Consider the following 16,622-nt stretch of genomic DNA (forward strand, 5'->3'; position numbering starts at 1 on the left):
GACTGTGTGCATGTGTGTGTCCGTGTGAGTATATACATGCCTTTAAAAGGATAAGCCTGAGGCACATGTATTTCCAGAGCACGGTGTCTGTAGCACAGAGCTGAGATTCGAAGAAGGCAGTCTACTAAGCTGGTTCATCAGGTTAAATCACAGACTGATTCAACTGTTCACTTGTCAGTGAGGAGAGCGAGGTGTTATCAGACTAAGAATATCGCCTCCTCTAAAGTCTCACACACGTGTCTGTGTGTGCTCTTGTTTCATTCAGGCCTCCTTCAGGAAAACAAATAATTCCTGAATCAGTCAAAGAGAGGCTGTTCCCATTTTCAGTCTGATATATTCAGAGTCAAAGTGCCTGCACAGAGGGCTGTTTGACATTTGCACATAATGACTTTGCCCAAGCATCTTCATGTGCCAGTGAGTGTGGCAGACGGTCAAGCGTGGGTGAGTACTTTTGAACACAAGCACTCACAGATGAGATGAAGCACGGCTGCACTGTTTTCAGTTATTTATGTTACTTTTTGCTGAGACTGGCCAGAGCAACCCATATACTATACATGAGTTGTTTTAAGGAACATTCCACTTCTATTTGAAACATTGAAATCAGTTTACTCAGCCTGTAAAAATAATTGTATATGTTTCCTGCAGGAAATATGAGACTACAGATTCATCAGAAAAAGTCTGTCTTAGTTCTGCATTGTGGAAATTGAGTTCAGCTTTAATGGAGCTTAAGTTCAAGAAATATCAGATATTAGTAGAACCTGACCAATATGAACCTATCACAGACAGTTCGGTATCAACATTCACGTTTGCTGATATGAAGAATTTTAGTTTACAGAAAGATGCAATTATGTTTTCCAAAAATATTGTTTCTAGTTCAGTCATTTATGTATTACGCATTTGTGAATTTTTATTTACAATAAAGTTTATGGTTAAACTGCAAAATATCAAGCCTCAGTTACATTTCTTTTTCCAAAATCTGTATTGTGTGGGCTCAAAATATTAGATTATCTTGTTGTCCTTAACTCAAACTCATGATATCTTGGCTTCTTCTGCATCAATGTGTAGCAGTATGCTTATATTGCATTTCTTGTGAAACTTCATCATCACAATGTTAGTTGTCAGCAGCTGCAGTCTTAAAATACTAGTTGCATATTTCTAAACTGTGTCCTTTAACTCATTTAGACTGGATGCAAAACATTTTGTATGTACATTTGAAAGCGGGTGCAACGTTCACCTGGTGAAAACATTATTGCAAATAACATTGAAGATTTAGACCCATTCAATGTTCCTGCTGACCCAGTGACCAAGGCTCAGTGGGTCAAAGACATGTTTGAGGAAGAGAAAGAAATGTGGGTCTTGATGAGTTTGCCGGGTTTGTTTGTTATAAAAAACTGTTCATAAACTTTAGGGAAAATGGAATGGAAGCCAAATGGTTAAGCTGTAAAAAATGTTACTATTTCATGTCTGTATCTGCTTAAGAGGCTGAAAGTAGAAACACAGGTAATTCTGTCAGCTCCTCAGAAAATCCTCAGGTTCTAGGTGTTTTTTTTTTTTCAAACAATGCTTAAGTTTACAGTGTGTTTATATTTGGTGCCTTAGGTTTTATGGTTAAGTCAAAAAGTTGGGAACCGCTGAGTTAAAGTCAGGTATGAGAGAGACTATAAAAGGGACATTTAGGGACACCATTATGGATAAATACAAAAGCAGATGCTGACCTCCTCTCGGGGCTGAGGACGGCCTCCCTCTCCTGCCTGTCAGGGCTCCTATACCGACTCCTCTTCTCTGCCTTTCTGGCCTCAGCCTCCAGCCGTCTGGACCGTGGCGTGTCGTGGTGGCTGTAGGGGTGGCTGCCTCTCTGGGAGGTCGGGTGACTCTCTGTGCTGGTCACTGTGCTGCCACTGGCATCCGAGTCCAAAGAGCTGACCGAGCCGCTGATGTGCGAGCCATTGGAGAGCAGGGAGCTGCCAGAGGGAAAGGGGTCACTGGGGGCTGGGGAGAGGCAGCGTGGGACTCCTCCCAAGCTAGAGCAGGAGCCTGTGGGGGAGAGCAGGTCGCTGGGTGGCTGCGGCACAGAGCTGTGCATCGGCAGGCCTCCCCGGTCCACTTCGTCGCCATTGACTGAGCCTGCATCTGAGCCATGGCCCACAGATGCACATTCACCTTGACAAGAAGAGAGGGTGTCACACGAAATCTTCACAATTTGTACTGTTCTGTCTGTTAATATCTTCATGTTAGCTTTGTTTGTTACTTACAGAACATTTACAACGTTTCTTTAGTTCAAACACTTGATAAACACTATACAGGGTTCCTCTGTACAAAGCTGTTTTTCCTCCTTACCTGTGGAGGGCAGTGGTGATCCTGGGGGCACGTCAGCAGTGGCCCAGACTACAGCTCCCTCAGCCTCCCTCTGGTTCAGCTCCTCCTGCCAGATTATGGAGCTGGAGTCTGGAACCTTCTCTGCCTCAGGGATACCAGAGCCAGTCACTGCTACCTTGGCTGGGCCTGGCTCCTGGTGATGAGCATATAAAAGTAAAAAATCAAAGGAACAATAAATGGGGGTGTGTGTTATCAAGCTATGAGACACATTCTTTCTGTATGATAAAAGGGATTAACCTGGGAGGTTGCAGGCTCCACCTTGCGTTTCTTCTTCTGGTTCTGTTTGTTGGTGCGGGGGTAAACCACCAGCTGCTCACTCCACCTGAAACAGACACACTGGAGTGTTTCTGACATTTGTGCATGGACATCTGAACCCTGCCCACGCCATCAACAGCCACAGCCGGACAACTCACCCATTGATGATCTCTTTATTCTCCCCTCTGATGAAGTACTCCTGGTCTGGCGTGATGATGCACAGGGAGTTCTTCTGGCCTGTCTTGGGCTCAGCATCAATGACGTCTGTGCAGAGGTTCATGTTCACTGTGCCCTGAGGCAGCGTGCTTGGCTAGAGGAGAAACATGACAGACACTGTTTATCGTACACCAGAGTGTATTATTTTATTTTAGTATTAAATAATAGCAAAGCTGTAAATAATTCAAGTATTGCAACACCAGGGTCATTTAAGAGGAAGTGCAAGAGTGGAGCTTAAAAAGAACAAATGTGGAGAAAATGTAAACAGGATGCTTGAGTCATTGGTTTGAGTCCCTATCCAATGGGTGACTGATTGACTAAACACTGATGTCACTGATAACACATTTATAATAGTTGAGGACTTTAAAACAGAAGATCGGATGGGAATCATACAGTGTTTCACAGATTTGGCTTCGTGGGTTTCACTGTATGTCTCATCCAGTCCGTCATCTGTCCCTCTTTTTCACAGGCAGACTTCAGGGCACATCATGCCTGTACTGTATGGACAATCATGTGTAATCACCAGCTCACCATGGTAACTAGGCAAATCCCCTCAGTTGCAGCGCAGAGTGAGTGGAAAGGGGAGATGACAGCAATGGGATGCCGGACTAAAGCGGCTTTGTGTGTGTGATCAGTGAAGAACGTAGAGCTTTGTCTGCTTTGTAAACCAGCGACGAGATTTGTAATGCTGGAAAAAAAAATCTCAACATCTTTGGAGTCAAACTGAAATCAAACAAGCCATGGCCAAAGCACATATGTCACATTGTCTGTGTGTTTTATGTGAATAGATTGTCATTTGAACCCAATAACTTATTGTCTCATTAACATCAGAGGGAGAAATTCCCTAAACTTCCTCTTCTCGAACCTGTTCTTTGTCTGCTCTGAATCCTGCAGCTCTGTTATCAGGCTTCACTGAAGTCTGGGCCTTCCTACAGATGTAAAACAGGTGCTTGGTCTCTTTTCCAGCTCCTTTTAAGGCCACTGAACACAGATCCAGCTTTATTAAGATCTGCCTTTAAACCCCTGTGGGCTGCCAAATATGGCAAACTGCGTCGCACTTTGGGCGCTGTGGAAGAATTTCCCTCAGCAGAATATTTTTTTTTTTAAGAATAAGTAGCAGTGGTAAATGACTCTGTCAAAGTGATGGTGAACGCTGCAGTGTGGTCAAACCTAGGTCACTTTGATATTTTATTGATATTATCTGAGATAAGAATGGTAACATACTGAAACTATGCATGACATACTGTGTGGAGAAAAGCTGAAAAAACACATTGTGCACTCAGTTATCTATAACCATTAATAGGCCTTTCCGACCAAAAACAGTTCCAGGAACCTTTGAGTCTTCTGATCTAAACTCAGGAACTAAGTGAAGACCTTAAGTTTCTTCTGCACAATCTTTCTTCATTTCCACCACATCAGTAGAATTGCATGTTTAAAACTGTAATTATTGCCCTGAGAGCTTGACTGGCAGAATAGGCAACTATTTTGAGAATGCAATAATTGCTTTGGTTATTTTTTCAAGCAGAAAATGTTAAACATCTGATGGTTTCAGGTTCTGAAAAGACTTTACTGCCCGAGTATCTTTGAGTTGGGATAAAAAACTGATACTGAAATCAGTATCATGTATAGTTCCAATACTGTGCTTATGTAGTTTATGTAATTAATTGTTACTACTGTGACACAACTTCTCCAGATACCAATTTATGGCAACATTGTTAGGTAGGTAGTGACAGAGGGGCTGCATCGGCCGCTTAAAGCTTTTTGGACAAGCACAAAGCTGTGGCTGATAGCACCAAATGAGTTTGCAGCAACTCCTGGAGAAGCATGACATTCAGGTGCAGCTCAAACTGCATATAAGGCCCCTTTTCCACTGGTGAAAAATCATCAGGCTTTTGTCTGCAATTAAATGGGCATTCACTCGCAGGTCAAATGACAGTGATAACAACAAATACACCTGATTGAACACACTTATTACTTCTTCTTTATTCTGACATTCTAGACACTGACGCTGCACCTTTTACGGCATGATGGTATGACATGCATTCGGGTATTGGCGTGTAAATAGCCATTACTGTTTGTGAACATATTGTTTTTACAATCATTGGAACAATGTGCAGCAGCAATGTGTTATTCAAAATGTGCAAGATGCAACACTGGCAAGACAGTGAGGTGAGAGAGCTTCACAATATCTGGCACATCAGTGATGTTGAATGACTCACTAGCACAAAAACAGAAAGGCCAATCCCTCTACTGAGAATAGAGAAGGAGTCAATTGCCTTAAGAGGGTTTACCCATGTTTAAAAGACCTCCACATACCCACAACTTTTGGTGTAAAAGAGATTTAAAAAGAAAAAGAAAAAAAGGCACCCACAAGACTTTCTACATTCTTCAGTGTCTCATTGAGCAGTAGTGGTCTCTTGGAATATTTGATCTGGGTCAGAATATGAGCTCCCTGGCAATCACACCACTCACGAGTGGACACTTCTGGAAAAAGACTCTATTGAGTTAACACGAAAACTGAGCTCCTCTTATGCTTTGGCATCGGATGTGATTGGATCATGCAAGACGGACATTAAGGCCTTCAGTGGATGTGTAGGATAATCTTCACTGCATAGCTTGTTTTCAACCGTCTCAGTCAACGATGGGTTTTCTTCTCCGGCCGCGAGTCGTGGAATATGAGCAACATCGTTACAACCATGAATTAAGTTCTTATGATGTGAAAAGAAACTGCTATCTGCCTGTAGAGTCGGTTAGAGCAACTTCCACAAGTGACATTTAACTAAGTGAAACATAAATGATGATTACAAAACTGTCTGTTTGAGCACCAAAGAAGAGATGTAAGACGATAAGTCGTTAATGTGGGATGAGCTCAGTCTGAATAAAACACTAAAAGCATCAACACTGTCAGGTATCATTTCAGAATTAAAGTACCATTGTTGAATTCAAATGAAGCAATAAAAATTTTTGATTGAATTTATATAGTGTATCATGATAAACTTTCCCCGTCAGTTTGTTAGAAGCTACATTTTTAAAAATGGTTACATGGAAAGTCTGGAACAGATAAACAAATTCAATCATCTGTAAAGATATCTAACATTATTATTCCTAAACTCTTTTATCCCTTCGAACGTAACCTGCACCGGAGCGGGTTAGCAGTTCAGCATAAGTTACCATGATGATTTATGCCAGTGAGAGGTGAGCAAATGTCGCTTATCTTGATGACTGAAAATCCTGCTTCGTGCCACTTGTCGATACAGGACCTGTGTGTGTTTGAGACAGCGGATGATGAAAACCTCAACATCACTGAACAGTACAACAAAGAGAGCCCCTCATCTCATACAGACAAAGCACTTCAGTACTGGGGGGTTAATATAGTGTGAGAATAGGGTTTTCAATGCAAGAACTCACCAAATTGTATTTGGCACCTGGAACTAAAGCGCTAAAGTTCCAGCAGTGAAAAGGGGCTATAACGTTAGAGCACAGTTAACGTTCAAGGACTCCAACTAATACTCTAATACTTAACAATGGAAAATTCCCGCTGTCCATCCACAAAGTAAGTGGATGACATCAAGCAGAGCCCAAGGAGACGCCCACGGTGCCTGAAGGTGAGTTTTGTGTGTTGTGTTTTGCTCTTAGGTGGAGACTGGATTTCTAAAGTCCAGCTGATCCTTGAGACTTTAAAAGCCACTTGTTGCTTAGAAACTGCCACTAGCAGCAAAACAAAGGAGACGTATCTGCCAGTGCTACCGTTCAAAGGCCAACAAATTGTTGTGGGTTTGATTTCTACACAACTGGGCAAATTCCATATCCTCCAATTGTGTCTCACATCCATGAGGCTGAGTATTTTTAGCTTTGCTGTGAGATATTATTAAAGGCAAAAGACTCCTCTTGAGACTTCAGCCACTCTGGCTTACATGACACGAGAGGCTATAAAACACACTATGAGACAGAGTCAGAGACAATACAACCCACAGGAGATTGATGAGTTAAATGCTTCAAACCAAAAAGGGATGTGTCTATAGGGTAATTGCCGCATGCTAAAAATTTTACTTTTTATAGGAGCCCAGGCCCAACTGTAAACTTTCCCAAAAAAACTGTAAGAAAAAAAACAACAACAACAGAGCCAGCTGTGGAATTAAGTGGAAAACACCCACTCCATAAATGATAAACCCTCCAGGACGCTTTTATAGGCTGAGCCAAAGGCAAGTCCACCACAGTAGGCTGTGAAGAGGAGACCGCTGTTTTATATGGTAAATGTTACGACACAGTACCCTCCATCAAAAATCTCAACAGACAGAAGCCGCCAGTGTAGTTTCTCAAAATACTGTCCATGCTGTGTCAACTGTGATGCAAATCTTTCAGGAAATCAAACAGCAGAGAATTGAAAACAGTGATGTAGTAAAGTGGTTTAACCCAGCATACGCTGTGCGATTTGAGCCCATGTTAAACTGATTTCTTAGACACACATCTCATTTTAGAGTCTGACTAAATTTCAGCTGTGTTGAGCGTAATTTCTTGTGCACAGAGGGGTGCGAGGAACAATCAAATACTCATGACCACCGGCGGTTGGATGAGTATCTGATATGTCCGCAATTTTTGTCAGATGTCGTCAGGCTCCTGCACAGTTGAAGCATAGTCACGAGGCAATTATCCAAATTCAGCAACTTTTTTCTGTGTTTGTGCAAAATGGCAAAACACAAGTAGGAAATGTAGTTTATGACTTGGAGCAATTGCACCGCAAGGAAAAGATTAAGGGGATCTTACAGTATAGTGTAGGTAGCAATCAATGTACAATATAGTCGCCTCGAATGTAGCTTACTGTAAAATAGCCAAACCAAAATGCCCATGTGTTGCAAGCCATTTGTGTGTCTATGTGCGGAAGCCACAAACAAACTTTGATCTCTTCTTTGACAAAAAAAAACAGACTGGTCTGGAGCCGATCTGAAGGAGCAGCAACGTACAGTGTGCAGTCATGTCAGACAATTAGACTGTAGAGTGATATGGAATTTAACAACATTTCGAAAGTCGTACAGTGTACGCCCAGCTTTATTAGAATGTCACACAAGAGTGACAGAACTGTTCATCCCTTTCTACATGATGTGGGACAGAAGTGGATCTGAAGATCCTCGGCGCCTCTTTCAGCATGTTCTCATGGCCATTGACCTTTTGCCCCTTAAGCTTTCAGGGTGGTCTCATGATATTATTGCTTTTCTAGAAGGTTTTTCTCAGACTGCCTGTCTCACTGTATGTCTTCATCTCAACTTGATTAGCCATGTATGTAGCAGTGATGTACCTGCTAAACTATTCCTCTGGCTGTTCCACTATCAAGTCGGGTGCTTGCTGTGGCAGGCCGTGTGTGGAATGTCTGGGTCTGGGGCATATCTGACGTTTTCTCTGTGGTTTTTAGGGGCTAGAGCTCCCTTTCTCCTGCTCTGTGGTCCCCGGGGCTGCAAGCTCACTGCAGTTCACCAAATAAGGGCATTGGAGGAGGAATGCTGCTTGAGATGGGGAGAGCATCTTTCCCTCTGCTTGCGGTGGAAATAGTTCAGCTTTAAGAGTCCACTGCTTCAGATAGCACCCTGCTGTCTACTGGGCAAAAAATAGAAACCGATGTCATCATCGCCTGGACCTTGTTCTTCAAGAGGAATCAAGATGTTTGGAAAATCAATGTTGGAAAAACAGCTCCATTCAACCACATTTTTCCTTTATAATTTAGTGATGAAGTGACTGTGACCTGTTGACAATCTTTCCCTTATGTTTGCATAAGTATCATGACAACAAGACTAAACCAAATATGCAGAAAAAACTATTCTGAGAGTTCTGTACTGCTCTGGAAGGAAATGATACTGTATTGGCCCTAATATGAGACAATACTTACTACTTAATATTATTCTTCAGGATAAAACAGTTACATGTTCAATCATCACCTGCACCAAGTAAGTTATACTTTTCACTCAAGTCAGTCTGTTTATATGTTGATTGGCTTGTTTGTTTGTCAGCAGGACTATGCAAAATATATACTTAGGTCAAGAAAGAAGCCATTATTACAGCCAACATTACAAGATTTTTGACATTTTCATCGATTCCTGAGGACTTATTCATGGATCTTGATGAAAAAGGGCACATTAAGAAGACTGACATTTATGAGTGTTTGTACTTTGTTGCAGCTAAGGGGGGCTCTTGGGCCTTGGTTGAGGTTTGCACTCTGCCATTCTAGTTAAGAGATATTCTTTATCAATGGAGTGAGTACCAGCGTAGCTACAGTCTTTTTATTCGTTGTGTTATTAGTGAGTGTTTTTGAGTTAATCAGCCTTAAAAGGGTTTGGATAGATTCTGAAGGCTGGTGCAACATGTTCAACAGCCACAGTGGAATTAAATTCACGACAAGTGAAAACAAGTTCTTAACGTCTCCTGATGTTTTTACTGCAGAAATTAGCCAGGTAAAAATCTTGTCAAGCAGCCTAAAAATACATCTGTCACAGAAAATGAGCTCAAAAAGACTCAAGTCTGAAAAATGTTAACTGTCAGACAAATTGATTATGCGAGAGGAATGTGAGAGAGTGGAAACGCGACAGTAAATCAGTCAGCTGACTAGTGGCCACTGGGACAGTGAGATGTCTACAGACGTCCAGCCAGACAAGGATTTGGTCAGCATGCCAAATGTTGTCTCTGTGTCAGTGAGGTTGAGAAAATTGCTGATGAAATCCATTCACCAAGTCTTGTTTTACCAATGTTATTTTGAATGACGCCCAAAGTTGATGATAAGGACATATAATATTTGTAATGCTCCCCCAGCACAGAAAGGGGAAAAGAGGGAAAAGGATGATATAAGCAGTCTGGGTATTTTTTATCGATACAAGAAGTAGGAAAATAGACAATGGCTGAATTATGGCCAACACACCTCAGACTAGGAGATTCCTTTGCTATAGCTCGCCATGACAAAAACTAATAAACTAGGCATAAGTTATTAACTCCATTAATTACGAAGGACATACAATCTCACTTACAATCTTGTAACATCATGGAATGTTGTTGACCACAATCAAATTCAAATTATTTGCTTTACTCTCCTTCAATACATTAACATTAACATGAAGAAGGGGGACTTAACTTCAAGCTCTTATGACTGTACGCTTGAACCCTGCTGTCTTGACATGATTACAAATCAATATAGAGCTGAAAATACCCTGTAGTGTAAGGTACGGACCTCCTTGTTATGAGAGGCTTAGCAGGACCGGTCTGTTGATGAACAGCAATAAGAGTGAACATAATGTGATCAAAGGAGCCATAAGACAAAGAGTGGGTGGGTGTTGCTTGTGTAAATCTCTGCATTCATATAAAAGCCATAGGAGGGGAATGTGATATATGAACGTAAGCCTCAACCCAGACCTCAAAAAATTCATATCTAACCTCCACTAGTGGCACTGGCCACTGGGTAAACAACGATGAGTGTGATGAGATCAAGACCTTTAACGTGTTATTATCCGTTTCTATGTTTAAGAGAACTCCGATCCTCAGAGTCCAGAGTACAAAGCAGCCATTTCCCTGACCCACTTTTCCTGCCTTGTGGAGCAGATGAAAAGACCACAGGACAATAAGGCAGACAGTTTTGGAATCGTTGTTACAATGAGAGGAAAACACAACTACACAGCAGCCTGGTAGTCACTGGAAACACATTACACAGTGGAAACAAGAACATGCACTCGCACGAGCACAAACACAACCATGTTTCCTCACATTGTCATCACTGGCAACACAAAGAGATTCACCAAATGTGACTTCAAACGTCTGGCTTATACACAGAGGCCCAGTCGGACTGTTCCAAAGTCAGCTCATCTCCTGTCCCTCACTGTCCTGCTCACACACACAGAGACACACCTGCAGAAAATGTCTCTTTCATGTTTAAAAGAAAAACATGAGGTCAAGTTAAACTAAAAGTCAGTGTCTGTGTGTTGTCCTGTAGGCTGCCGGGTAGAGTACGCCCCCCCTTCAGTGTTTACACACAAGCAGTCCAATCTCCAGCCTGATTAGCAGGTATGGGCTTGGTCATCCGTGTCACATTCCCCTGGCCACTGCCACCACAAACACAGGATTACAGTGGGCACCAAGAGGTGACTTCACAGCCTTTACTTTGCTTCTCCAATCCTCTTAACTGCACGCCCCAATGCTTTTATATATATATATATATATATATATATATATATATATATATATATATGCTATATACATACATACCTATAGTATACACATATATACACACATACGTATATACATGTTTTCAAAACTTCATCAAGGCGCCCATTGTGAATCCTCTGGATTTTCTCCTGCTATTCTCTCACATGTACTCATTCAGACATTATCTGTTTTTCGTAGGAGGCTGGCAGGAGAAACTCATCCCACAGCAACTGTGGACATTTGCATGCTCACATACAGCTCCTCCAGATAATTTTAGGAGATTAGTAGGAGGTCAGTGCATGTCTGAAAGCAGTTATATATGTTTACATAACATTACTGCCTACAGCAGCCAAGAGGGAAAAAAATAACATAATTAAGACTTCTGTCAATTAACTTAATTTTTACTTCTAAGAACTGTATTGGTGAGACTGAATTTAGCACTTATCGTCCTTTTATCTAACATTTCTCGAGCCTTTGGGTTCAGTTCAGTTCACACCCTGGTTGCACAAAAAGAGAGAAGGAAGTCTGCATGTAATGGACAAGATGCACAACTTACCGACTCGTCCAGGGCAAAGCGTAAACAGCCATGTTCGTACAGCACAAAGAATCTTCTTTGCCATTTCTGTCAAGAGAAATACTTGCAATCAGAGGCTTGACTTTGAAGCACTGTAGATTTTTTATGGGTTAGAACATCACTGACATGTGACTTTTTACATAAAATTCCCCAAATTGTTCACTTGTTTCTCTAGAAAAGAACAACGCAAAGTTCAACAGTTAAGCTTCACATTTTATCTTTCAAGAGAAGGCTGTAGATGCAGTAAAACTGCTTTTGATATATTCCAGCACAGTACATTTACATTAATTAAGGGGAAGTAAAGCATATACATGCACTGCACATATGTATATATGCCCCTTTACCGCAGAAACAAGCAGCCCTATATAAAGTACATGTTCTTACCCGGGATCTTTGCATAGGATTGTCAAAGTCAGTTCCCTCCGGGGCCAAGCAAAGCCATCCACCATAAATAGGTTTAGCCTGTAAAAGAGAGAGGGGGAGGGAAAAAAGAGCAATTTAGGTAATCATTAAAACTGGAAGAGAGTGTGAGCTGAAGGGGGATGGGAGGGAGAGAGACAGATGCTGTTAATATGAGGGAGAGAAGCCTTTTGGGGTCCAGATGTTGCCTCTGCTTTCGAGGTGCATTTTGCAGTCACACACAACCAGTTGGTGATCCTTCGAGTGCAACCAGCTCTGTTTGATGACATGCTGGAGTGCTTCTTTTTCTTTGTTCCCCCACAGCAGATGGGACCAAAAGACAAAGATGACGTCTGACTAGTGGCCTTCTTAAAATTCACAGAATATCTAAACCTATTATCAGAGTTCACCGTGTGGGCTACCGCAGCCCAACAGAGGCCCAACTAGGGACATCACCATATAAAATTTTGGTGCCACGATTATTGTCAGAGGAAATATCACGGTTTCACGATTTTCACAATTATTTATACTATAGAAGGAAAAACACACATTAAACAATATATAGTTAATAATATAGCTATTATAGCTAACTTTGGCTATTTAAAAATAATTTATGTAAGATATTTTATTTCGTTGCCTTATAATGGAAGGTTGGTCATTTGTGTTTCCTGTCATCATAAGGGACTTTTATTGTGAAGGGTCACCGACGGAAGTTGTTTTGGGGGCGAGGTGTTAGGGAGGTGACAGGTAACCTGTCCTGTTCAAGCCACATGTCCTTATAATACTATTACTACGTCCAGTGTAGGTGAATTTAACTCCTGGCTACATTTGAAATGGTTAATAGAAAGAGCGACAGAGAGAGGTGTGTGTGTCAGCCGCTCCTGCAGAGCTGGTCAGAAACGGAAAGTAAACAAGGACTTCTCCTCTCGCTGTGATCTCCTCCGATGGAGTTTTTTCCAGCGTTGGTGGAAATAAAGCTGTTAAGTCAGTTCCCTCTTCTCAACTAACGTTTCAGTGGCTCGCGCACACAAAATGTGACTCGCAACACCAAATACGTGGCTAGCGAGAGGCAGGGCACCATATTTAGATATCATAGTTTTTACAATTCTTACGGTTAAGAAATCGTGAGGTTATGAAACCATGTTTATCGTAAAATCGGTAAATCACGACATCCCTAGGCACAACAGTTCAAATGTCATGGAAACATATAAACAGAAGCTGCTTTCAGACATGCACTGGACGGCGTGGATCCTCCATATTTTCTCCGGAGGAGGTGCATGTGTGATGCAGTTTCTACAGACTTTATCCACCTGACCTCCTAGTACATAGTGCGCAGATATCAAGGCGAAGTCAATGTGTGAACACAGCAAGGGATCCCAGCTAGTTTCACCACGGGTGTGGGGGGGTTGGTGGTTCTTTTAAAGTGTGACAGAAGCATAAAATAAAACAAAACAAATATATCTGGGAGAAAAAGTGGTGTCACACATGTAGAAGACACTGACGAAGATGAGGAGAAAGTTAATACGTCACTTCTCCTGACTTTACCTGGAGGTCGTGTCTGAAAATGGCTGTTCCTAATCGGCAGTAGGTAGACTCTGAAGACCTGCTGCTCTTTGCTCTCCATTAATACTGACAGCCTCTAAGTGTTAACCATTAGCGAGCGGTTCTCATACCAGCACTCACTCCCCGACCTCTTCCATAAACCTATCCCTTGAATGTCTCTGCTGGAAGGTTAAAGGGTCTGATGATTATTCTGCTACTCTAATACAAGACCTGTTACTGCTCCATGTCACTGCACACCTGTCATAAATCTATGTTTCTTGCTTGAACCTGTATGGACGCGCCTATGAAGGTTGTTTGGAAGAACAGATACCATTAAAAAAGTTTATTATGGAGGGTTGTGGCCCAGATAACTCAAATTGTTATCGTAATTTGAGAAAAGATGATTCTCACTGGTGACTTAATGTCTGAAAAAAGCGCAGACTCTACAGGGACAACCATGAGGACAACACGAAGCAGCTGTTTGAGAAACTTTTAGAACCAAGAAGAACACTTCCCTGCTCACACACTTACAATAACAAACATGGAGCTAACTTCCTCTCCACTGATCCTGCAAATAATATCCCCACCACTACCCTATCCAACGTGGGGATATACTGATTTTCTGTAATACCATCTATGTAACAGTGATACCCCAACACCAACCCATTGCTACCTCTGCAGGGGCTGTGGTGTCTATTGAGCTCCCTCGTTATTAATTAATTCAAACGGAAACACAAGCAAATCACTAAATGATCTCACTATAATGCAAAGAATCTCTGGGTATGACCATGAAGATATAAACATGATCACCACATGATTGATAAATACTTTTCTTAAATGAGTAAAATCTTTCATAGCTGTGCTCATTCATTAATTAATTCAGCCTGTCCTGACTCCATTGCTCACTTCCTCTCTCTCTCTCACACACACACGCGCACACACACAAAACGTACTTGATCTTCATGACAAAATTATTATAGCATTTGTAAAGGAGTGTCCCATTATGTCCCAAGCTTTTTGATCCATAAACGGTTGATCACTATATCCAGTTTCCACTGTATTTTTCTGTTATAGTAGAAACTGAAATTATAGTCTGTGTGCGGCAGGATTGAACCCTCGCCGATGGACCATGGAATTGTCTGACAGCCCAACTGCGTATATGCATTAAAGATCTTTTGGATCATTTTTGCCTGTTTGTAGAGGAACCATGGACATAACGTTACCCCTGAGGGTCCAACAATCAACATATTTTATGCACAAATGTAAAGTATGTGTTATCCTTTACAGCTGTGGAATGTCACTAACAGATGCTTTAACTAAGTAGTCCATGGATATCCACTTTAATAACCAGTTTCAACACAAGTGGAACACAAACTGAACATCCCCTCACTAATCTACCTGCACCCACTTGTTCTTCTTAAGGAAACGTCAGCCTGAACAGGTACGATCCTATTTCAATTAAACCAGCTGTCACAGGCCATGCAACAGCTCACATTGTATTCTCACTAGAAGCCCAAAGTGTAACTCACTTCCAAGTCTATTTTCCTGTGTTGTGTGGGTGCATCTGTGATTGTGTATTGGTTTCTGCAAAACGCTGGTCACAATAATGGTGAGTGAAGACTGCCTGTTAAGACATGTACAGATCCCCGGAACTGCTGCTGACGGTCTGCTGACATGCTACTCATGCTACACCCTCTGTGTAGGCATGGTGCTGTTTGACACATTACTCGTTGTGCTATAACTAAAATGTAAACAGATGGAAATCTTTTTTTGCTGGAAACCTTTGTGTTGGGCTGAGGAGGGCCAAACAATCATGTGAGATCATTTATCTGTTTCGACACATATGATAGGTGTTGTCACTCACCTTTTTTTTTTGGTCTTGGGCAAACCTTCAATGAGCTCTTTAATCATGTCGGCACATGACAGCATTAAGCATAATTATATCAATTACTACATAGTGCCATGTGAAATTAGTTATCACAAAGACAGAAAGTTGGCTTCTCTACTTTGCCGCTACATGAACTACCCAACCACCTAAATGCCATTAGAAAATGCTTCTGTTCGAATGGCAACTCAGAAGAGCAGGTTCATTCTAACTGTAATTGTGTTTTCACAGCTTGTGGGTGACAAAAACAAATCGCAACTGGGTGTGACACCATGTGAAAATTCTCCTGATAGCACAACAGTGAACCTAAATACAGGAGGCCCTCCCACAAACATTGGACAGGCTGACACTGAGCCATTGATGTGGGAGTTGTAGTCCATTTGTGTAACGTGATAAAAACAACTAAGAGAACAGCCTGCAGTCGAGTCAGGAAATGCACTGAAACGTGTGTTAAAGCTATAGGCTTTGAAAAGTTGGACTCCACTCTTGTATAGTGGGTTGTGGAGCTGCAGCCTCTGGGAACCTCTACTCTTGATTTCCCAACCACAGACTTCCTTTCTCTCCCTGTGACTCCTGCTCCCACTCCTCATGTCCCATCACATCCCTCCCACGTACATGTAAACCTCAGCCTGCCTGTGTCCTCCATCAATGTCCTGCCTCCCACCACCTCTACCAGATAATATGATCGGTTTTCTCCAGCAGGGAAGGAACGCCAGGCCTCAACGAAAATCTTAACTCTCTGGGGACGAACAATTCATGGGTGAAAACCGTGACACCGGTGCTGGAACTTGTGGGGAATAAAACCTCCTTTTGGAGCACATTGACTGAAATAAAAGATTTCACCCGGGCTCCAGCAGCAGCCCCCCCACCTTTTATACTGGCAGTGTTGAACAAAGAGATTGTTTATATTGGATACTGTCCGTCTGACATTCGGCTCTGTTCCTTTCGCATAACTTTTCCATGTGGGCTATCTGTTCCAAAGTTGCATTCCCAAACTCCCTTTATATTCTGAATAACCTTCATTGAATTTAAGGCTCAAATTCATTTAGCTAAATCACCTATTCATGGTGTTTTAACAGCATTACAGAGCTTTCTTTTACTGGGTTATGGGGTTTATCTTTAGTCAGCATCAGTTTCTGTACACTGGGGACATTTTACAAAGCTTTACCCCGACTGTGGGCCAGGGCTCAGAAGTTTAAC

The 16,622-nt window shown here is 41.9% G+C and overlaps 1 protein-coding gene across 5 annotated transcripts in view; it reads right to left on the reverse strand.

Annotated features, from left to right (window-relative positions):
- The window catches only part of mprip (myosin phosphatase Rho interacting protein), a 42,635-nt gene that overhangs the window by 23,687 nt on the left and 2,326 nt on the right, over positions 1 to 16,622 (reverse strand). For all 5 annotated transcript variants that reach the window (XM_069517351.1, XM_069517350.1, XM_069517347.1 and 2 more), the window contains exons 2-7: positions 11,981 to 12,058; positions 11,579 to 11,644; positions 2,790 to 2,941; positions 2,614 to 2,698; positions 2,338 to 2,509; positions 1,716 to 2,160 (exon numbers count right to left, since the gene is read on the reverse strand). In XM_069517351.1, coding sequence (XP_069373452.1) covers positions 1,716 to 2,160; positions 2,338 to 2,509; positions 2,614 to 2,698; positions 2,790 to 2,941; positions 11,579 to 11,644; positions 11,981 to 12,058 — 998 coding nt within the window. The remainder of the gene's footprint in view (positions 1 to 1,715; positions 2,161 to 2,337; positions 2,510 to 2,613; positions 2,699 to 2,789; positions 2,942 to 11,578; positions 11,645 to 11,980; positions 12,059 to 16,622) is intronic.

Source organism: Paralichthys olivaceus, chromosome 21, assembly GCF_024713975.1.
Source record: "Paralichthys olivaceus isolate ysfri-2021 chromosome 21, ASM2471397v2, whole genome shotgun sequence".
NCBI classification, from domain to species: Eukaryota; Metazoa; Chordata; class Actinopteri; order Pleuronectiformes; family Paralichthyidae; genus Paralichthys; species Paralichthys olivaceus.